The 23,678-nt window shown below is 43.2% G+C and overlaps 1 protein-coding gene across 3 annotated transcripts in view; it reads right to left on the bottom strand.

The window, feature by feature from the left end:
* The window catches only part of LOC308086042 (nesprin-2), an 87,454-nt gene that overhangs the window by 20,205 nt on the left and 43,571 nt on the right, over positions 1-23,678 (bottom strand). For all 3 annotated transcript variants that reach the window (XR_013933219.1, XM_080429366.1, XM_080429367.1), the window contains exons 7-11: positions 20,161-20,266; positions 13,857-14,066; positions 12,639-12,778; positions 2,608-2,805; positions 739-864 (exon numbers count right to left, since the gene is read on the bottom strand). Coding sequence is in view for 2 of the 3 variants with exons in the window: in XM_080429366.1 (XP_080285492.1) it covers positions 739-864; positions 2,608-2,805; positions 12,639-12,778; positions 13,857-14,066; positions 20,161-20,266 (780 nt within the window). In the remaining variant the exon portion in view is untranslated. The remainder of the gene's footprint in view (positions 1-738; positions 865-2,607; positions 2,806-12,638; positions 12,779-13,856; positions 14,067-20,160; positions 20,267-23,678) is intronic.

The following is a 23,678-nucleotide window of genomic DNA, read 5'->3' on the forward strand; positions in this document are numbered from 1 at the left end:
TTGGCATGCTAAATAACATACTAAAAGTTTACCAAAATAGACCACAATAAATGTGGCATTTATTGTGTTCAACACCAAAACCACCTTTCTAGGTAGTAAGCCGGTAGTAACCAATTTTTCAGATATAAGGAAGGCATATTTTCCTAAATTTGTAGTATGGTCTTAAGCATGCATAGAGGTACCAGAATCAGTTGAAAAATCCTTTGTAACATTTTTTCCATTTGAGATATAGCCATTTTAAGCTCCCGGCTGCCATTTGGACGCCATCTTGAAAATAGCGGCTTTCTGGGTCGTATATTTTGGTAAACTTTTAGTATGTTATTTAGCATGCCAAACACTACCAGAATCCATTGAAAAACCTTTTGTATACATTTCTTGGGGGTTAAACCATATATTACAAGATAAACAAGTGACATTGGAAGTGATGAAACAAAAACATTAGCGGACAAATTTGATACTGTAGCCGTATCAAATTTAAGATGATAAATGCGTTGTCTGTCCTGATTGGATGGAATTGGCAACCCACCTGAAAATGTATTTTCTGTTTACTAATGAGCTGGAGGGAGACCCCTGTTACTGAACAAACACTTTATAGCAACGCTTACTAACAGAATATAGAGGTTTAACCTTTAAAACATATTTTTTGTTTGTTCAACCAAAATAATATAACTTTAAGTGGGGTGTTTCAAGCATTGTATAACATATTGTGATAAAAGGTGATTGTGATTTAGAACCCACCTGAGCCAGCCAATCAGTTTGCACGCCTGCCGAATGGAAGCGTCTTCTGTCGGGCGCGATGGGGCTCTGATCCCCCAGCCACGCCCTGGTTGACTGAGTCCCGCCCTCCTGCGTTATGACTCCCGTCTGAGGAGCAAAAAAGTCAATCATGTTTGACAAAACCAGTGACGGAAAAAGGACTCACACGTTTTACTTAAGTAAAAGTAGCAATACTGAAATGCAGATATACTCTGTTACAAGTAGAAGTCCTGTATTCAAAATGTATCGCATAAAAATGTACTTAAAGTACCAAAAGTAAAAGTACTCTGTGTGTGTGTGTGTGTGTGTGTGTGTGTGTGTGTGTGTGTGTGTGTGTGTGTGTGTGTGTGTGTGTGTGTGTGTCATACATACATACATACATACTCTGCCCTGCCAAGGCAAAGTGCAGTAACTACGTTTTAGGACACACCAACTTATTTGTGTATCCCAAAGGTCAAATTAGCCTTCGTGATTTTGGGGGATAAACAATTACCTCAAGAACAGATGTACAATTAGTGTAATATCACTTATATGCCGATATCTCATTTGGCTGACCAGTTGAATCACTTTTTTCAGTGATTTTTTTTTCGTAGTTACTGCACGTTGGCTTGGCAGGGCAACTGTACAAACATACATACAATTTTTTTTATTGAGTTTGTAAATCAATTTCACTCTCCAGTGTAATGACTAATGACTTAATATACAGTTTACAGCAGTTATTCTTAAACATTTTCATGTCAAGAACCCCCAATTTGACCACAGGCCCCAAAGATTTTGTGCCAGGACCCCATAAGCGAATATGTGTCAGTATTTCTTTTTTAAATAGGCGAGAAAATAGCTGTATTAACTTTCAGAACCAGTGGTTTACATGTCCAAGAGATGTGGGTTAGCCAGAAATGTGCAAGTATTCATATTTTTGGACGATAAGGTCAATATTTCCAAGAGGCTGAGCAGTGGGCTGTTCCGAGGTGCAGTCCTGCATAATATCACATGTATTGGAATTTCTATGCTGGCTAAAGCAATATTCACATTCCATGAAGCCGTTGCAGTATTTTTTTAATTGTTTTTATAAAGAGGAAAGATGTTTCATTCAGCTTAGTATAAAGAATGTAACAAGAAGCAGCACAAAATCTCAGTCCTAAAACCTAAGTGACACTGGTCAGTTTTGTCTGCTGCAGTGTTTCTAGACTCAGTTAAAACATAGCTGTATCAGCTGCTGTACTGTTTAACATTGGTTCTTAAAGTGGGGTCCGGGGACCCCCAGGGGTCCTTGAGGGGGTTCCAGTGGGTCCCCAGCAAAATGAGCTAATACATTTTAACCCCTTTATCCATATTTTATATGTACTGTACATTGCTATTTGCTTGAAATAAATGTTGCATTAACACAAATCTTCTCTTCTGGGGGTCCCTGGCACAAACATTTTCAGATTGGGGTTAGCGGCAAAATATGTATCAATTTGGGGGTCCTTGGCATGAAAACGTTAGAGAACCGCTGCTGTGTACAACAACCAAGTGGTGAAGAAAGCACAGCAACACCTCTTCCACCTTATATTATTTCCACTACAACGTCTGAGGAACCAGAACAAAATAATAGAACTCGTACACAAGATGTAACAGTAAAAAACACACACACACACACACACACACACACACACACACACACACACACACACACACACACACACACACACACACACACACACACACACACACACACACACACACACACACACGCACACGCACACACCACAAAAGGTCTTACAAGCAACCAGTTATGTTAGAGCCAATAAGTGGGGTGTATCACATCGTATAACATATTGTGATAAAAGGTGATTGTGATTTAGCGCTCACCAGTGCCAGCCAATCAGTTTGCACGCCTGTGGAACGGAAACGTCTTCTGTCGGGCGCGATGGGGCTCTGATCCCCAAGCCACGCCCTCACACGTCCACGGTCGAAGCTGACTGGCTCACAGACCTGTTCGTCAGGAGTGGAAACAGCCCACTGGACCCTGGTTGACTGAGTCCCACCCTCCTGCGTTACGACTCCCGTCTGAGGGGAGCAACAAAGAAATGGAAAGATGAATCAGCAAGTACAATACATACCCATTACAAACCTACTGGAAGAGTACATATAGTTGCTGTCAGGCGAAAACGTTGCATCTCCATATGTCAACTTTTTATGTTTTTTTGGTAAATTAATGCCCAACTTCGTCATACAAGAGTGTCGCGCAAAGGTAGCTAAAAATGCAAAAATATCTGCTATTTTAAAGAAAATTTAAAGTGAAAGTGGTTCAGTCTGTCTGTGGGTTTTATAAATATATTATATTTAACCAATGAAAAGTATTAACGAGAGCTTGTGACTAATTAATAACTACATTTAATGCAATGGAACATTCTTTTTTCTTTTTCTTGAAAAGCAACAGTATGTATTGGGGTTGTATTAGCCTGGCTGCAGCCCCTGAATCGCTAGCCTCGTATTAAGGGTCTGGTGATGCTGTAGAAAGCAGGGTTTTCTTGGTTGAAAATCTAACCGGCGGCCCGGCCCAATCGGGATCGGGATAATCCAGTATGAACCAATCGCCAAAGAGTCCCACTTTGGCCACGCCCCCATCTCAGAAAACGGCTGCACTGAGAGGGATTTCAGACTGAACTAGAAAAAGTGCTCCTCGGAGCACAGGTCTCCGCCAGGTCAGGTAGGTTATTTTGGCCTCCTGGTGGCGCTATAATAGGCCAATGTGAAAAGGGTGCCATTTATTCCTCGGCAATGCATGATTTGAGGCATTTTGTTCTAAAAATTTGTTTTGCTAAATTTGACCTGCTGGTGGCGCTATAACAGGCCAATGTTAAAAGGGTGGCATTTGTTCCTCAACGTAGTGCAAATGTGTATTCAAAGTTTCACCGCAATCGGACGCTGCGTTCATGATTTGCGGCATTTTGTTCAAAACGGGCCACTCCTGCAAACATTACATGTCAATGTTAGCCAATCAGGATGGAATATGAAAAATCATACAGATCCATCTTGATCACATGACTATAGAGATCATGTGTACCGATTTGCGTGAAATTTGGATCAAATCTGAAGGCTTAATATCAAAAAATGTGTTTTACATAAGTCTGCCTCCTGGTGGCGCTATAAAAGGCAAATGTGAAAAATGCAGGGCAAAGGTTTTTCCTTGGCCTTTAGAGAGTGTGCATACAAAGTTTTACACTGATCGGTGCAGTTAAAGGTAAAAACACGAATCGGCCTGTTACAGCGCCACCATGAGGCTGATTTGAACATTTTCAAATGACATTTCTTCCTCTGCCTAATGGGAATGTGTGTGCAAAATTTCACAGAAATTGCATGCTGTGTTCATGATTTGAGGCATTTTGTTCGAAACGGAGTACTCCTGCAAACTTTGAAAGCCAATTTTTGCCAATCAGGATGGAATATGAAAAATCTGAGCCATTTCTTTTAATGACTATAGAGATACTGTGTACCGATTTGCGGGATTTTTGGCCAAAATCTGTAGGAGTACTGTCCAAAAATGTGTTTTGCACAAATTGGCCTCCTGGTGGCGCTATAAAAGTCCCATGTGAAAAATTTGGAGCAGAGCTTCTGCTCTAGCATCCAGGGAGTGTGTGTGCACAGTTTCGCTGCGATCAAGCCAACGGTGCCAGAGATTAGCTGTACACAAAATGACAGAATGACGGACGGACACACGGACACACGGACGGACGGACGGACGGACGGACAGGGGGTAAAACATACTCTCTCGCCATAATGGAGTGAAACTAAATGAAAATTCAGGCTGAGTGTCAGGCTAGGGTTGTATAGCTGTAGGCTACTGACCATATTTTGGTATTAGATATACACCACAATTAGATTATCACTCTCCTGGACATTTGCTATATACAAAGAATTCCCGGGTGAGTAGCAGCACTGAATCTCAGCCCTACAAGCATGATTGGACAGCTCACAGCGCATCACGATGCGACACGTTGTGAGCTAGTTGATCGGCTATTTTCTCTATTTGTCGTATGAAGAAGTACTGTATATAGGGCTAAGTGGTTAAAAAAATGACATTTCAAATCTAACCCTGCCTATAGGGACCCTGAACCACAAAAATGTGGAAGGAAAATGCTGCGTTGACGTATATCAAAGCATTTTCTTAGCTGTCAGTGTCATGGTGTTTGTCAGTGCCAGAGAGCAGACATAGCGAGGACAATTCCACGGAGAGGCTTTGATGTATTTGTTGGGACTGTAATCGTATCGTCTCTGTCGGGTGGAAACCTCATATGTCCAAAACTGTTACTTTTCAGGGTTCAAATTCTAAAATAGCAAAAGTAGCAGATCTACAAGCTCAAAATGTGTCACTTCGCGCCGTATTTCGAGCTTGCAGATCAGCTACTTTTGACGCTTTTGTGTGACGCTGTAGTTACAGTATGATCAAGCAGGACGTTGAATTACGGAAAAACATACAAAGTTTGAATATGGAGATAGGAGGTTTTCTGCCCCACAGCAACGATATGGTAATACAGGCTCGCACTCTCTTTTACACGGATCCTCTCCCACTGGAGTTTCAAGTTCACACTCGCAGAAACAAAGGGAGGGGGGGTGAGAGAAAGAGAAAATGCATCATTTGAATGGGGGAAGAATGAATACGGAACTAAAGAGACAGTGAGGCAGAAAGGGGAAAAAAAACTATATGAATAGGAATGAAAGATGAGATGGAGAACAAGAGGGAGTGCTTCATGCTGGAGGGAGGGTACAGTGGTAGTGTGGTAAGGAGTTCAGTTTACAGAGGAACTCCCCCTGGCAGACAGACAACAACCTGAGTCTCAAACGGCCAAGTGTTACTTTTCAAGGAAATGGAAAAGAGAACCAGCTTTCCAATGGATCCAATGTAGTTATTATTTTGTCATAAGCTCTTGTCAATACTTTTCATTGGTTCAATATTTATAAAACTCACAGTCACACTTTTCACCATTTTAGCATCTGTGTCTAATTTTGTTTTTCAGAAAACTCGTCTTCTGTCGGGCGCGGATTTAGAACATTGTTTCAGTGTTTCTCAAAAATAGCAGATATGCAAGCTCACTCTTCTGGGGGTCCCTGGCACAAAACATTTTCAGATGGGGGGTCCGCGGACATAACATTATATATATATATGTATGGAATTGGGGGTCCTTGAAAAGTTTGAGAACTACTGATTTAGAAGGCATTTTGTAGACTTGGCCTCAGGTCTTAATGGGTTAATGCATTCGGGCATGCACAGGGAACAAAACATCCAGTCCTTGGCCTTGTGTACTAAATGCAATAAATACACTTAACAATATCTGCAGTAAATAACAATAACTGCAGTAAAATTATTAATTAAGTAACAGAACACCAAATCATTGTGTGTGTGTGTGTGTGTGTGTGTGTGTGTGTGTGTGTGTGTGTGTGTGTGTGTGTGTGTGTGTGTGTGTGTGTGTGTGTGTGCGCGCGTGTGCGTGTGCATGCGTGTGCGTGTGCGTGTGCGTGTGCCTCAGTGGCAAGGAGTTGTTTTGCAAATTCACTTTGTAAGCTTGGCTATTGTTTCCCCTGTCATGATGACAATGGTACTGAATGTTTTCAGAGCCTCCATCCATTACATGTATGTACATGATTAAGTCATTATACACATTTCTAAGTTAGTGTCAGTAACTGACACTAAGGTAGAGTTGGGGTGCCCGTATTAAACTGTTCAATGAAACAATTGTAAAAGGTGCATTGTGCCATCATGCCCCCTGTGCCAGTAGTTGTAAACACTGTATGCCTGGGTGGCATAGCGGATTCATTGGTAGTTTAGTGTCCCAATCCAACCCAGACTGGCTACTGTCTCTTTAAAATTGATTACTTTATCTCTGAATGCACTTTACCTTACTGTGTCACTGTGATCAGAGCCAGACAAGGTGAAAGTTGTTTTTCAGTGGATTCTTGCCAGTCTAGGCGAACATTTCCAAGGCAAACTCTTAGAAAAATGAACGACTCTGGAATTTGAAACATTACAGCTTTTCTCAGTCGCTTTGGTATATTTTTTTTTAGAACAGAACAAAAATTAATGGCTTGTTAAACCTCCAAAAATTTCGTCACAGGTAGAAACCTTGTACTGTATGTCCAACCAGGAAACGGAAAAAAAAGAACCTGTGTTCCTACATAAAATTCAACTGGACACTAATGCATAGGACCCCGTCTGTTGTCTGCCGAGTTAACTCATTCACTGCCAGAGTAAATAAATGTTTCGATTTTCTTACCTTTTCAAGTAGTCACAGAATATTTAGCTCCAGTATGATCGATCCCCTGATGGTTGCTAATCACAGAGGGTTTCACTGTGCTTCAGCAAAAAATATAAATAAATGTCATCGCGACCTCCCGTTCGCTTGTCATACGCCGTTGAAAATAGCATGTCTCGCCAAAAATACATAGTAAAACAAAGGAGCCGAGATACAGAATATTTCCCAAACACTTTAACCAGGAAGTGAATGGAGCAGTAAATCTTTGGATCACGTTATCTCCTGGTTCTGTGCAAAATTTTAATAAAAAAATAATTAAAAAGAAAAGACGTCAAAAGACGTCATTGGCAGTGAATGAGTTCATTTGGGCTTTTAGGCAACAATTTCCACTTGCACACAAAATACATCAAAATCTGATGGGCTGATTAAAAAACAAATGTCCATCACAAGCCGGCATCGTGATGACCCCTGCCATGAAACTTGATGAGCACATTCATGCTCCCGGGAGGATGAACCCTAACCATTTAAGTGACCTCATAACCTTTCCTTTAGCGCCACCCTCAGGCCAAAATGTGAATTTTGCACACAATTACCAAAAGTAATTATTTTCAATTTAGTCCCACTAGTGGGAGTCTAAAGATGACAATGTCGGCCACGCCGATCCACTTTGGTCTAGTTGGGTGTAAGGAGCAGCACGGCCTCAAGATGCCAGCTTTTACACTATTATTCTCATTTCCTCTCCTATCCGTCTCTCTCGCTTTCTCAATCTGTGTCCATTCCTTTCTCCGACTCTTCTCTCTTATACAATGAGCTCTGTTTTCCCTCCCCTGCCATCTCCTCTCGACTCTCATTCAAAGTCAAAGAACAGAAGCCCATCCAGGAAACCGTGCAGATATAGATAGCACATCCTGTGTCTTCAGCAGTAAAAAGGGAGAGGAAGAGCGTTTGAACTTTCACAACACTGCTCAGACAGAACCAGCACAGTGGGACTTTTGTTTTTCCATTAGATCGGCGGTGGATTCACACATCCAGTTTGCTGCATATTTTTGTTGTCAGTATTTCTGGCACGCCAGGGAGACAACAAAGATCATTTCAAGGAAATAAGGAATACTTCACCCCCCGAAATGACTCAATTACTAACCATGTGAAGCCTTGAATACATGGAGATTTTTTGTTTTTGTCGCATTCCTTTTAACAGTGAATGACGAAAAAAACTAAAAAGGATACTTGACGAAGATTAATAGGCGGCCAAAGATTAACAACAGCAAAACAAAAATCCATGTTGATAAACTACAAAACAACTCCCACAGTGGAGTGTCCTGTATCCAGTCGTATGCTCAGTACTTCCTAAAATTCACTGAGAGTTTTACATTTGAAATCACCTCTGCAAGTTAATAAACAGATTGTTATATCGTTTTGCTGTTGTTAATCTTTTCCCACCTATGTCATCCAACATGGCAGCATGTCCAGGGGGGGAGACTCCCTTTACGGCATGTTGGCGCAAGCTACTGAAGTCTACAGTAGGTAGAATTGTAAATATAAGTATGAGCGATATTAGAATAAAAACAATATTGACTATTATGCAACAGAAAATAGCACTGATGTGGCAACAAGAATTTAGACAACATTTGCCATATTTATAACATTCTATCTGGCAAGGTAAAAATCTGGTACTAATCCATACTGTACCAAGACAACAAATTACTGTAATCTTTCTACCGTTCCTCTTACAAATGTATCAGTGACTTTGTCCAGGTTAATATTTTCCGTTATTTCAACAAAGAGCAAGCTGTGAGAGATGCTCCTCGCTTAGCCCCCTTCGGAACCCTGTATACCTTTTTTGTATTTGGGATGATGGTCAAAGATTCACATTTTAAAATCCATGTTTTGCCATCTCTTGCGCTCCATATCCCACCTCCCCGTCTTGTGATTGGCTAGGGAAAGTGCAGTTAGCCAGGCGGGACATAGAGAGCGAAAGTGAGGAAAACTACTTAAAAAAATATGGATTAAACATGTTTAATGACATGTTTAACACCGATCAGCGCCGATCAACACACGTTTCTGCGAAACCCTACTGCAGTTCGGAGTATCTTTGAAATCTCTGTGCAACACTTTAGAGACATTATATTTGTCAGAGACCGGAGAGTGATACCAACGCCAGCGGGTGAATGGGAGAAGGCAATGAATATGAATTTCAAGGGACCCTGGATACCGTCCTCCCAAATACAAAAAAAGGTATATAGGGTTCCGGAAGGGGCTACTCCTTGCTCATAGTCGAGTGCAGGCAGGGAACAAACTTAACGTAATTAGCTTTTTAGTATATTGCCATGTATTAATATATATTACTATAGAATACTCTATACAATTTTCTTTTTTTTTAAATTATTTTTGATCCCACGATTTTGTAACCCTTTTTTCACAATTTTTGCAACTTCTTTTTGCACTACACTCCCCCCACCAGCCTAGGGAGCCCAGGGCCGAGCTCATGCCTCCTTCAATGCATGAGCCAACTGACCTTCTTATCACCTGACAGGGGGGGGGGTTTCTCTGGTTGGACGTAGCGTGTGTGGAAGGAACACGTTATTCCAACCAGTTCCTTTCCCCTCCATCAGGTGCCCCGGCTGACCAGGGGGAGGCAATATAGTGACCAGGATTACTACATGTTTTTGTGAGGGTATTAACTACCCTGAGAGACACGGGGAGAACATGAGTAGGCCCTTTCGCCAACCCCACCTAGGGTATGGGCACTGTGACGTGGAGGAGAAGACACGCCCGCAGCGCCCACAGCGTCCCCGAACCCAGGACCTTCTAGCTGTGAGGCGACAGCGCTACCGACTGCGCCACCGTGCCCCCTCTATACAATTTTCAATGACTACAATAAGGAATATAAACTGACAGCAATATAAAAGTATTTGCAGAGATGCACGGGCAGTGTGATGCGTTTTCTCATGTCCGATACACAGCATTACTGACATTCCTCGCTTTATAGTGTGTGTGTGTGTGTGTGTGTGTGTGTGCGTGCATGCATGCGTGTGTGCGTGAGACTGCTAGAGTAATATCAACAGGAATGTTCAACCGATCTCACTTACACAGATGCTCACGTACACCAATATAAAGGCTGGTGTCACACATTGACAGTGCACTCACTTTCTCCATCCCTCTCTCTCTCACACACACACAGGATTGGTGTCACACAATGACACACACAGCTGGATAAACAGACATTGACAATGACTCTTACTCACACCCTCTGTCGCGCGCGCGCACACACACACACACACACACACACACACACACACACACACACACACACACACACACACACACACACACACACACACACACACACACACACACACACACACACACACACACACACACACACACACACACACACACACACACACACACAGGTTGGTTGGCCCTCAGCCAGGCTGGTAAACAGACAGACAATGCCTGCAGGCCTGTGCAGCATCTGTGTCAGGACTGGACAACAGAGCAGATCAACCCACGGCACGCTGTCTGTTCCCACTCGCCATCAATTAAAACTTCTCCTTTTCGGCCAGCAGAGGAGCCGTGTTAAAGTCAACATCACAGTGTTCAAAGCATCAGAGAGGCACGATTATTCATCCAACATCAAAACTAACAGTACTGTGGATAGGAATGTTTTTGCCCATCACTCTGTCCCTTGAGGGCTTGTGGACAGTGGTTCTCAATCTCAAACATTTTCATGTTCAAGGACCCCCAAATGTATGTATTTGGCCACGGACCCCCATCTGAAAATAATTTGTGCCGTGGACCCCAATAAGATTAATAAGTTACGTTTTTCACATTCTTTCAAGATGTTTTAAAGATATTTGAGAATTGCAGATCTACGAGCTCACAACGTGTTGTGACGCAACACGTTGTGGGCTTGTAGATCGTCTATTTTCAAATACCCAAAATAAAAAATAGGGTTACAGTGGTTAAACCGATTTTTATGGGGAACCCCTGGAACTCCCTCAAGGACACCTGGGGGTCCCCGGACTCCACTTTGAGAACCCCCGCTGTAGCAGAACTACATTGAATGGATCCCCATAAGGAGGCAATATGGAGTATGATAAATGTGATACTTCAAAGGGGGATTATGCATACTATGTGAGGCATTAACTAAGCTAAGTAGGCAGCCACAGACTATTTCTGCAAAATATGATCTGGTCTGGTCCAACGTCAACCATGAAGAGGTTTATTCACACACGTCAGGACTTTGTGGACCTTAAGAGAGATGAAATGTGTACCATATTTGTTCCAGATGACTGAGGAACTCACCAAGTCTACTTCCTGGTTTTACCCTAGTAGTTTATTCCAACTTTGAGAAGTCTGATAAGACAATGCTCTTCTACTAAACTAATTTTGGCAGAACATAATTTTGTGTCTATGTTTGTTCTTGTAGTGACATATTATCTCTCACCTACCGGATGGAGTCAGTCATAAATAGCTCTTGGTTTCTTTGTATGATGTACTTGCACATCGTAACATAAACTCAAAAAAGGTTTTGTCAGTGGCGTCATTCACAGTCAACCACCCTAGGTATGTCATTCAGTCACGGAAGGTCCTACGCACACCTCAAGACAATTCTAGTTGCATTACTCCGTGCTCATTGTTAGCTACATTACCCCAGATGGCTGAGCATTGTCAGTCGACCTGACTGTCAAATGCTTGGGTTGACTGCTTCAATACATTCATGGGCAAAGAAGCACATATCCATCAAACCTTTTCATAAGTGACTGATACGGGGAGTCTGTGATAAATAAAGTTTAATAACTGACACCTGTTCAATGAGTCCCCCCTCCGAAAAAAAATGTGAGCCCCTGTTTCCTAGATCGAAGCACCATCATTTTGCTCTTCCTGGAATTCAGGACAAGTTTGTTGCCACAGACAAAGTGATTAATATTTAGTAGGTCCATTTGGAGAATTTTCCATTTATCTCAGCAGGGTATTGATTATTCATTCCAAGGGATTCATTCATGAGTTCCCTGTCCTTGCTTTTAACAAGTTATTCTTTCTGTAAAATATTCAAATCGAGTCACAATGTCTGCCCTCAGATTCACAGTCTGTGTTAGAACACAATGTTGTCTCTCATGGAAGCAGCACAGGAGGTCCAGCATAGTTTCTCTTAGCTGTTCGTTTGCCTTTCAATAGCAGGCACCTTATTCTGCACAGTTTACACTGAGCATTTTAGCACCACTTCCTCAGACATCAAATCAACATAAATTTGCACTGACCATGTTCTAAGGCCAGTGGATCTGAAAGTGGGGTCTGGGGACCCCCAGGGGTCCTTTGAAGGGGTTCCAGGGAGTCCTCATCAAAATTAATCCATAGAGATCAAGGTTCTGAGAAACCCATCCGAAGTTCTGAATGACATAATTTTGTAGTTGAGCATACTGTATGTATGCCCCATTACAAGTTTGTACAAATGGAACCAAATGGCATTTGTATACTGTCAGAGTTATGGGGGTCCGTGGGGTAATGCATACCAAACTGGGGGTCCCTGAAATGAAAGTCTGAGAACCACTGTTCCAGGGCTCACTCTGAGCTTACCCGTGACAGCCAATATCTCAAGCTTTGCAAGCCTTTTTATCAATGGAACTGCGGCAGAGCAATTTCTACCTCCGTTGTTGGCTCACTCCCATCGCTGTCAGCTCGTTTGCCCGAGGAGGGGATGGCCTCCAGGGAGCCGAGGGAACTGAGGTAGCTCCGTCTCTTCAGGCTGCTTCTGGAGGCTGGTCTCTGGTCTCTGGAAGACAGACCTGTAGTGCACAGGGGAGTGCCACGTGCACGCGTACACAAACAGAAACACACACACACACACGCACGTCATGCATACAGTAATAATTATGTTTGTATCATGACACAGCAATTTATGTTGACCTTATTCAGCATTTTTGTTGTTCTTGTATAAGTATGGCACTTTCTCATTTCCTGTCCGTTTCTTTTACTTCCAGGGTTGGCACTTTCCCTAGTAAACAGTCTCCTTCTCAGCTTTCCTACTGTCTGTCTCTCCTACACCGTCTCCCTCTCAGCTTTCCTACTGTCTGTCTCTCCTACACCGTCTCCCTCTCAGCTTTCCTACTGTCTGTCTCTCCTACACCGTCTCCCTCTCAGCTTTCCTGCTGTCTGTCTCTCCTACACCGTCTCCCTCTCAGCTTTCCTACTGTCTGTCTCTCCTACACCGTCTCCCTCTCAGCTTTCCTACTGTCTGTCTCTCCTACACCGTCTCCCTCTCAGCTTTCCTACTGTCTGTCTCTCCTACACCGTCTCCCTCTCAGCTTTCCTACTGTCTGTCTCTCCTACACCGTCTCCCTCTCAGCTTTCCTACTGTCTGTCTCTCCTACACCGTCTCCCTCTCAGCTTTCCTACTGTCTGTCTCTCCTACACCGTCTCCCTCTCAGCTTTCCTACTGTCTGTCTCTCCTACACCGTCTCCCTCTCAGCTTTACTGTCTGTCTCTCCTACACTGTTTCCACCCTCAGCTTTCCTACTGAATGTCTCTCCTACTCTGTCTGTCTCTCAGCCTTCCTACTCTCTCTCTCTCTACTACACTGTCTCCACTGTTGAAAAGAGCAGACCTAAGCTCACAACAACCCATCATGTATGTAACGCGTTGTAGGTCTGCCATTTTCGGCGCGACACCGTTGTGTGATGGAGTTAACATTAATGGCTTCACAGATCTTTAACTCTGGGATAGTACGAATATGTACACTCTCAAGAGTTAGATTAACAATGATTATTTACATTACAAAAAAACACAAAATGATTGTGACGCTATAGCAACCAATTTTGCGACCCCACTTTGAGAACCAATGTTCTATGACTCAAGAGTCCTGACCTGTATAAGCACTGAAGTAGGACGAGTCAGCGTCTTCACGGGACACGGAACGTCCAATGTCCACCGAGGGGTCCCACTCCAGTCCCAGGTGGTCATGGGTGAGAGGGGACGGGGAGGGAGGGGCGGAGGGGAGGTCCGGTCCCGGTGAGGAGGAGGTGGACAAGTGAGGAGGGAGAGGGTCCGGGGTGCTGTTTCCTGATTGACTGAGGTCTGGCGGAGAGATAATATTAATCATTTTTACTCCTGTCAATCCTTCTTACTCTTTTCTTTTATATTGTTTATATTTTTGTGCTCTCATATATAATGTAATGTGCATGTATATTTGTATACTACTGTTGTTGTTTGTGTTTTGTTTTTTTGTACATTTTCTTACTCTGATTTTCTTTAAATATTCATTTTATTACATGTTTATTTGTATATTTGTTGTATTATTTGTTCTGCTAAAGGTAAAACTCAAATAAAGTGTTGATCATAAAAATATATATATATATATATAAATATATATATATACTCCTCACTCCTATACTTTTTCAGTTTTTCTGTACCATCATTTACCCATCCTATAAAGAGCAATGGGCGATATATGAATACAGTGCCTGGGTAAGAGTTAGGGGTTGAGTGTCTTGCTCAGGGACACCTCGACACAGAGTGGGATAGGATGGCCGGAAGGGCTCTTTTCAGCTATGAAAAAACATTCTGAAGTTGGTTGATCGATTGACTGATTCATACATCATTAATCCCCTTTATGTAGATAACTTGTCTGGCCTTCTGTTGCTCTCTTGTTTTGATCTCCTTCCCACCTGCTAGTCTGGTTCCTTATGCTTTGATTTAAAATGTTGTTGGATTTTTTTGAAGATTTGCAAAACTATACATTTTTGGAAAGGTTATTGTCTAAGGAATCAGAAAATCAATGTTGCCATTTGCCCAGATGTGTATATGGCGGCCATATTGGCAATTACAAAATGGCCACCATAAAATGTATGTTTTTTAATATCTCGGCCTCTAAATAAGCTGGAACATTGATTTTAACTCCTAAACCTACATTTTCAGTGTCGAGGAATCCAATGGTGGTAATTATAAAGCTACAAAACTTTACAACATTAACCCTTAGATGCATGACTGAGTCCAAAATGACCAGATATGGTTGTTTTCTTGCAATATCTTTGAAATAAGAAAATCATTTATCAATTCATATTCCAGCTGTTCCTAAAAACATGTTTCACTTGCTCATTCAAATTAGATAAAATGTTAACTTACCACTGATACTTTTAAAGACATTTTTGTTTTTGTATTATTGCTACTCTAAGCTTCCATAAGTGTGTCCAAAATGATCAAACTGTGGCTGATATTAATTGCGGAAATTATTACAAAGACATGCACATCCCAATACTACTAGGATGGGTGCTGAATCAAAAAGTGTAGCTTACACTATACTTGAGAGTAGATCCACACACCAAGTAGTTCCCGTTGCATTTTATTTGCAGTGACTGTACAAAAGGCCAGTAATCATTGCCCTCAGACTGTATTTGTTAATTATTTTATGTTGTGGCATGTTCAGGCATTCCAGACCCCCGCGCGAGGGTGCCGGACAGAACGGTAATGATCCTTCCGCAGGTTCACCTACGGAAACCTTGTTACTACTTTTACTTCCTCTAGATAGTCATGTTCGGGCGTCTTCCGAGCGCTCCGCTGGGGCCGTGACCGACTCCGGCGGGGCCCGTCCGAGGACCTCACTAAGCCATCCGATCGGTAGTAGCGACGGGCGGTGTGTACAAAGGGCAGGGACTTAATCAACGCGAGCTGGTGACTTGCGCTTACTGGGAATTCCTCGTTCATGGGGAATAATTTCGGCCCCGGACATCTAAGGGCATCACAGACCAGTTATTGCTCCTTCTCGTGTGGCTGAACGCCACTTGTCCCTCTAAGAAGTTAGTCGCCAACCACACGGGGCCGCGAAAGTAGTTAACACATTGAATGCCAGAGTTATTTCAGATGTTTCATTGAGAAAAAAAAAGTACTCAGGAGCCTAGATACAGAATTTTTAAGTTTTAAGTTAAAAAGGAAGTAAAAAAATTAACCAGGGTCCTATTCCATTATTCCTAGCTGCGGTATTCAGGCGACTCGGGCCTGCTTAGAACACTATTTTTTTCAAAGTAAACGCTCCGGACCCCAAGCAGGACACTCAGAGCATCGGGGGGGGGGGCGCCGGAAGGCAGGGACAGGGACGGACGGTGACTCGACTGGCGTCGGACCGTCAGCTCGATCCCGAGATCCAACTAGGAGCTTTTTAACTGCAGCAACTTTAAGATATTAAAGCTATTGGAGCTGGAATTATCGCGGCTGCTGGCACCAGACTTGCCCTCCAATGGCTCCTCGTCAAAGGATTTAAAGTCCACTCATTCCAATTACAGGGCCTCCAAAGAGTCCTGGATTGCTATTTTTCGTCACTACCTCACCGTGCCGGGAGTGGGTAATTTGCGCGCCTGCTGCCTTCCTTGGATGTGGTAGCCGTTTCTCAGGCTCCCTCTCCGGAATCGAACCCTGATTCCCCGTTATCCGTGGTCACCATGGTAAGCACGTAGCGTACCATCGAAAGTTGATAGGGCAGACACTCGAATGACACATCGCCGCCACGGAGGGCGGGCGATCTGCCCGAGTTTATCCAGAGTCACCAAAGCGGACGACGCGGCGCCCGAGAGCGCCGCGCCGCGAGGGTTTAGGATCTGATTAATGCACGCATCCCCGAAGGTCAGCGCCCGTTTGCATGTATTAGGTCTAGAATTACCACAGTTATCCAAGTAACTGAGGAGCGATCAAAGGAACCATAACTGATTTAATGAGCCTTTCGCAGTTTCACTGTACAAGCCGTTTGTACTTAGACATGCATGGCTTAATCTTTGAGACAAGCATATGCTACTGGCAGGATCAACCAGGTAGGCCTCCTGTTCCGCCGCGGAGAGCGCGCCCAGCTGAGGCGCGCACCGTGGGGTTGCCGGTCCGCGGAGACCGCCAAGGCCCCCCGTGAGAGGGGCGGCGGGAGCTCCCGGTGGCGCGCACTGCGACGGTCGCCACATCCTCCTTTGCCCTCTACCCAGGTCGACAGGATGTTACGGGGGATCGGCGCCCATGGCCCGTTTCGCAGCTGTTTGGTCGGTCGCCGGAGTACGCGACACACGCAGGGTTTGAGAAACGAGTCTCCGGAGCGCGCCCCTGTGGCAAACGGATCTCCTTGCCGAGCCCCGTGATGGGGCTCGAGGCGAGGCCGACCGCGGGGGCCCTCGGACGGTCCGTGGCAGGGCAACTAGGGCAGACGGGGCGTCTCGGTCTCGTTAGGCCGGTGTCGGCCGCGGAGGAGTGCGGAGGACAGGCCGGGGCCTCTCCGCACGTGGTCCCTCCGTGCCTGGTTGGGCCCGCAGGCTGCAAGCAGCGTCCGCCGAAGCACACAAGGTGCCGGCGGGGCCCTTGCAAGAGGCGGGCTACGAGTGCCAATCGGTCAGAACGTAGTGGGTTCCACGGCCTTCGGGCGGCCTGGTTCCCGGGTCACAGTGCAGCGACTAGCGGCCGCCGGCAGGCCCGCAATCTGGGGCGGCCTGCCTGCGTTTCGTCCCCAGCGTCCGCATGCTGGTCCATATATCCGGGCTGGGAAAGGTTGCCGATAGTCCCGGGAGAGAATTTCAAAGGAGGGGGCCACTGCCGAGCCCAGATCGTCCTGGGCTCGCCGAGGACCTCCAGGGTGCCAGGCCGCCCGGCCGTGTCCGACCGGAGGCCTCTCTCTCGCCTGCCGTCGGCCCGTCCTCGGCGTCCGCACGCCTGTTCCATATATCCGGGCTGGGAAAAGTTGGGTCTGGAGTGCTTTTGGATGAAGCAGAAGTGACAGAAGGAATGCTGTCAACACTGGAGCTGTCAACACAAGGGTATCAACATCAAGACAATCCCTGAACTGCGATGGCATCTGTTCTGCAAACACAGGGCAGAAAGTGACAAGCTCCCTCCAACACCTGGAGCTCTGAAGCAGCACATCTTGAGAGTCCATGTCCAAACAAGGGCATGGGCACAAGCAGCCATTGCTCTGCAGGATCCACAGCTGGATCCCCTGCAAAATGGGTACTTCAAACACTTGGATGGCATGCTGAAACCAACGACCACAGAGGTCCTCCCAGCTCCAAAGGCCATCCTTGAGATGGTTCAATGCAAGTGTAAATCTGACTGTTCTTCTGGCAGATGTTCCTGCAAAGCTAAGGACTTAGCCTGTACTGAAATGTGTCAGTGCAGCAGCCAGTGCCAGAACGATGACGATTCCCAAGCTGTGATGCACGAAAGTGATGATGATGATGATGATGATTATGATGATGCATAGAGACTGTCTATGATTACACATGTCATGATGTTTAATATGGTTACACAAACATCCAAAGTTCACAGTTAAAATAAATAAAAAGAACAGTTAGTAGTGACTGACTGCCTGGGCTGTGCTGTTTTTTACCCATATGGTGGATTATGTCAATGGGATGATAAAAAAAAAAGAAATAATAACTTGCACCATTGGATTCCTTGACCCTGAAAATGTAGGTTTAGCAGTTAAAATCAATGTTCCAGCTTATTTAGAGACCGAGATATTAAAAAACGTACATTTTAGGGTGGCCATTTTGTAATTGCCAATATGGCCGCCGTATACACATCTGGGCAAATGGCAACATTGATTTTCTGATTCCTTAGACAATAACCTTTCCAAAAATGTATAGTTTTGCAAATCTTCAAAAAAATCCAACAAAATTACATAGTGAACCAGACTATGCCCCCCACCCTCTTCTTCTCCCCCCCCCCCCCTCTTCTTTCTATGGAAACTAACGTTGCGATGGGAACGATGTACAAAAAAGAATTTCACCCACTTTTTTACCTTGTAAACCTGTGATGTGACAATAAAACTGATTCTGATTCTGATTCTTTAGAGGATATGCAATTAATTTAAATAAATGTATAACTGAAAAAAAAAGAAAGACTTATCAAGCCATTCATTGTAAATTCCAATGCCTTCACAGATTCCCCCATCTAATTCTACACATTAACTTGGGCAATATGTCTGCACCGATTCACCGTATCCATTTGTTGACCTCTGGTGGAAAGATGGGGAAAGATCTTGAATATTTACTGACTGACAGCTATCAATCACACAGCTATCAATCACTGATCATTAACCCATTAAAACCTGAGGCCGATTCTACAAATACCTTCTAAATCCTAAAGCCTCATACACACAGTTAAAACACTCGACGCATGCTTTACGCATGCTTCATGGGGGGGAGGTCACGTGGTTTTGATGCACTGACTTGTCGCAGGGGAGGAGGGGTGAAGCCATGAAGCCATGCGACAAGTCAGCGCATCAAAACGTAACGTAAACGTGTGTACGAGGCCTAACAGTTTTCTGAAAAACATATGTTGCTATATATCGTCGCTGAAACCTCTTATCTCCATATTTTAACTTTTTGTGTTTTTTCGTAAATTAATGCCTTACTTGATCACACTACAGCGTCACACTAAAGTATCAAAAGTAGCAGATCTACATGCTCGAAGCGTGTCTCAAAACTCGCATCGAAACGCGGCTCGAATCGGCACGTTTCGAGCTTGTAGATCTGCTACTTTTGAAACTTTTGAATTTGAATCCTGAAAAGTATTAGAAATATATATATTTCCACGATATATAGCTAAAATCTAAAATGACACAGGTACTTTCCCAGTTTTAATGGGTTAAAGGTAGGGTAAGTGATATTTTTTTGTTAAAACAAAAATATAATAATCTATAGCAATGAATGAGTACCATCAGAATATTGATCTAACACTTATTTTAACCTTTAACCATCTTTAATTAAGAAAATCACTTACCCTACCTTTAATATCAAACTTTTAGCTGTAAAGCCAAGGCATGAGCTCAGCTGAACACCTGATGGTGCATGTAGGTGTGTGTGTGTGTGTGGTCATTTGTGGCTTCCAGATGCATTTATTAACCACACTTGACTTAAACCATGTATACTTAGTTTACCGGGGCCCCCAAGGCTCTATACTTGGTCCGCTCCTTATCCCCCTCTACACCAAATCTCTAATTAATTCATTACAGTACTAGCAATGAAGTATTGAACCCAGTAATAATAACCATATGTTGGAATTCATAGTTGATTAATAATTAGTAAGTGTAGTAATTAGACTCCTGTTGACCTAACCTCAACGTTAATTAACCCCCGAAATGTATTCACATCTTTGGTGGTGCGTGTTTTCAATAAGCTGTCGGGGAGTGGGGAGGTCAACGTACCCAGGTTAGTGGATGCGGGAAGGTCCAGGGCAGCTCCCTCGTCTTCCAGAAGGGCTTCAGAGGGACAGCCTGAGTCAGGGGACAGAATAGGGTCATCCTCAAAGACCTGAGAGAGAGAGAGAGAGAGAGAGAGAGAGAGAGAGAGAGAGAGAGAGAGAGAGAGAGAGAGAGACAGACAGAGTCGAAGACAGGAGGGGGAGTGAGGAGATAAAAGAGGGAGGAAGGGAAGATGGACGGATTATTTCATTTTATTTGACTTTGGATCTTTATTGTCCATGTTGAGTAAATCATGTTGGCTGCTTCACTAGTAACTTGAGTGAAATTCTATATAATAAAGTTAATAAAGTTGAAGTTGTCTGTCTGTTTGCCTATTATGCACGCCCACACAGTTCGGATTGGCCTGAAACTTTCCCTATAGCGGTGTGCTATGATCCAGGGAAGGTCATGAGCAACTTTTTTAGATATTGTATACCAGAGGTCGGAAAGTTAGTTTGTCCTTGGGTCAGTTCTTTTTTAAGCCTTTATATAGCCAGCCATGCAGAACATAATCAATGGCTACTTTAAGAACTGGAACTTGCGACAGACCGCATTATATATATAACTATATTGCTATAAAAATATCAATTATATATGCTCGAAACGTGCATACCGTATATAATAATATAGCAATAACTACATTGCTATAAAAGTTAATGAATAAAGATTTGTCCGGTATAACTAGTGTACTGATATAAATGTGTGTGTGTAATCAAATGTTACAGGTGCAGATAGATGTCATTGTGTAATTTTGTGCAGGTTTCATCCTTGAATGTTGCACTTCATTAAAAAGTGAAAAAGAACATTTTATCTTGAGACTGACAGTCAGTCGTACTCCTTTTCAAACAGAACATTTTATCTGGAGACTGACAGTCAGTCGTACTCCTTTTCGAACAGATAAGAACAAGAGCTCTTTCATTGTTCAAGGTCTCTTCTTACAGTAGATACAGTATACAGAGAAGCAGTGCATTGTTTTAATGTGAAACAAGGGGAGTGTACTAATGTACTATGAGGGTTATTATTGGGTTCAGTACCACAGTGAACCCTACTGCATGATTCATGATGTCTGTCATTCACTCTCAACATGGATAAAAGCATAATAAGCTTTCTTCAGTTGAGAGTAGATTCTCTATCTGGACTTTATAGCCTCTGTGGGACTGTCAGTCAGATATTGTACATTATTTACAAAAGAATTTGCCGGGCCAGATATTTTCACTGCCTGTTGCTAGGGTTGTAGTCGAGTCCACACAAAGCGAGTCCAAGTCAAGACCAATTTCGAAGAGGGAAGAGTCCGAGTCGAGACAGAGACTTTTACATTTATTTTGTATTCCTCATTTGATAGGTAGGCTACTGTGGAGACAGACAGGAAACATGGAGAGAGAGTATAGGGAGTGGCATGCAGCAAATGGTCCGGCTGCCCATCTAATCTAATCTGGCCTTGTGTTGGGGTGGTCAGACCTTGTGGTCAGTGGGTATCATCCCGGGAAAAAACATTGTATTTGTAAGTTAAACTCTGGTGCACTTTGAGAGCAAAATGAAGAAGATATAGACCTATGTATACAGTAACTTCATGGGTTTCAAGGGACATAATTTAACATCTTGAAAAGTTAATATATTTCCTGCTATTATTTGCGAGAGATTGACACATTTTCATACCTTGATATTTATGCCAAATATCTAAATAGCGATACAAAAGCCAGACTATGGGTTTACTTGTTTTACATTTTAAGTTTAGCAACAGCTACAAGTCAATGTTGCTCTTATTTTGAATTATATTCAAATTTTGTCTTAACCTGACTGATCTTATTTTGAAGTCCACCAACCGGACTTTAACCTACATGTAATCTCTCCGATGGGTTCCCAGATTGACTTTAACATATCTGACATGCGTCAGATACGCTCCAGAACTTAAAATGGGAACGTGAATGGGCTCCTTGTAATGGGAGGGACACAGTGAAATGAATGCATTGCATTGCACTTGGACTGGAGTGGTCTCGTGGGGGAAGAGTCCCTGTAAGATTCCCTGTAAATTAAAATGCAGACTCGAGACCGGAATAGAGTCCTACAACCCTAACTGTTGTGTACCACTGTTTTGTACTTTAATATATAACTTTATGACTGGTGCATTTGATTGATTGATTGATTGATTGCATACTTTGTTAGTCAGAAATGTAAACAGCAGGAGGTACAGTCAGACATTAAGGCTAAAAGGATAACACAAAAAAGTCGTAGGGACTTGCTTCCATTGTGGTCCTATGTATTATTCAATTCATCAACATAGCATAAAAAATAACACCAATTCATGTCATCAATAAATTCAAAACACAATGTACAAAGGAGAAAAGGGAAAACGGCAGCATGGGAAATTGCGTTTACCTTATGGTCTCCTAATAGTTTCTCAGTCTAGTTTTGAAAGAAACCAATGATTCAAATGTTTTAATGGATAGTCAGGGCATTCCATGTTTTGGTGGCAGAGTAGTAGAATGAGAATTTTCCCATGTTTGTGAAGCACACAATGATAACAAAGAACATAGAAAAAGGCATGCGCACACTGCCCGACTTGCACAGTACTATAGAAGGACTTTATGAAACGCAACATGGTGACTGAAAGTCTAAAGTTTAAAGTCGTTTAAAGTCAGGTAGTGTGTGGGTGCCTTTTTTGTTCTTCGTTCATCAATATATTGTCAGGACCGGGGGAGAAATTCAGGTGCAGAGGCACAAAAAATAATCAATTTGGTAGAGCTTTAATCTCAAAAGGAGAAAACCCAAAAGTTCAATGATTGACAAAAGTCACAAAGACGTAAAACCAAACACTGAAAAGCTATTTTGAAGGCTTAACCTCCAACTCAAAATCCTCAGTACAAGAATCACAAAAGGCAAAGAAACACTTCTAGAATGGCATGAGGGAATGGGGTCCAAACAGAGTTCACACACAAAAGACTAAGCACTCAACTGAGGAAAAGGCAGGGTTTAAATACACAGGCAAACTCAATCAGGGCAATGGCAATCAAGGATAAGATACAGGTGAGGTGGGAAATAGGGAAGTGTGGTGGGCAATAAGGAGGCAGGCAAAAACAATACACACAAGTTAAGAACAGATAATGTCCAGAATGGCCATGAGGACAGCCACCAAACCTCCAACCCATGACAGTATAACGTTTAAAAACTTTAATTTTATACTGGAAGTCGATGGCCTCAAAGTACTCTGTGCCCTTCACACCAGCACAATAACCCAGTGGTTCTCAAAGTGGGGTCCAGAAACCCTCAGGGTTCCTTTATGGGGGTTCCTTACAGTTCTGTAACTCTCAAGAGTTTTTTTTTATGGGGGTCCATGAAATTGAAATATACTGCTCAAAGAAATGTAAGGAACACTTTGATCCCTTAATTATTTTGAGTTTTCATGAACTGTGTACATACTGCTTACAAAAACTGCTCAAAAGAATTAAGGGATCAAAGTGTTCCCTTAATTATTTTGAGCAGTA

Source organism: Gymnoscopelus braueri (genome assembly GCF_963280865.1).
Source record: "Gymnoscopelus braueri genome assembly, chromosome: 5".
Lineage (NCBI taxonomy): Eukaryota > Metazoa > Chordata > Actinopteri > Myctophiformes > Myctophidae > Gymnoscopelus > Gymnoscopelus braueri.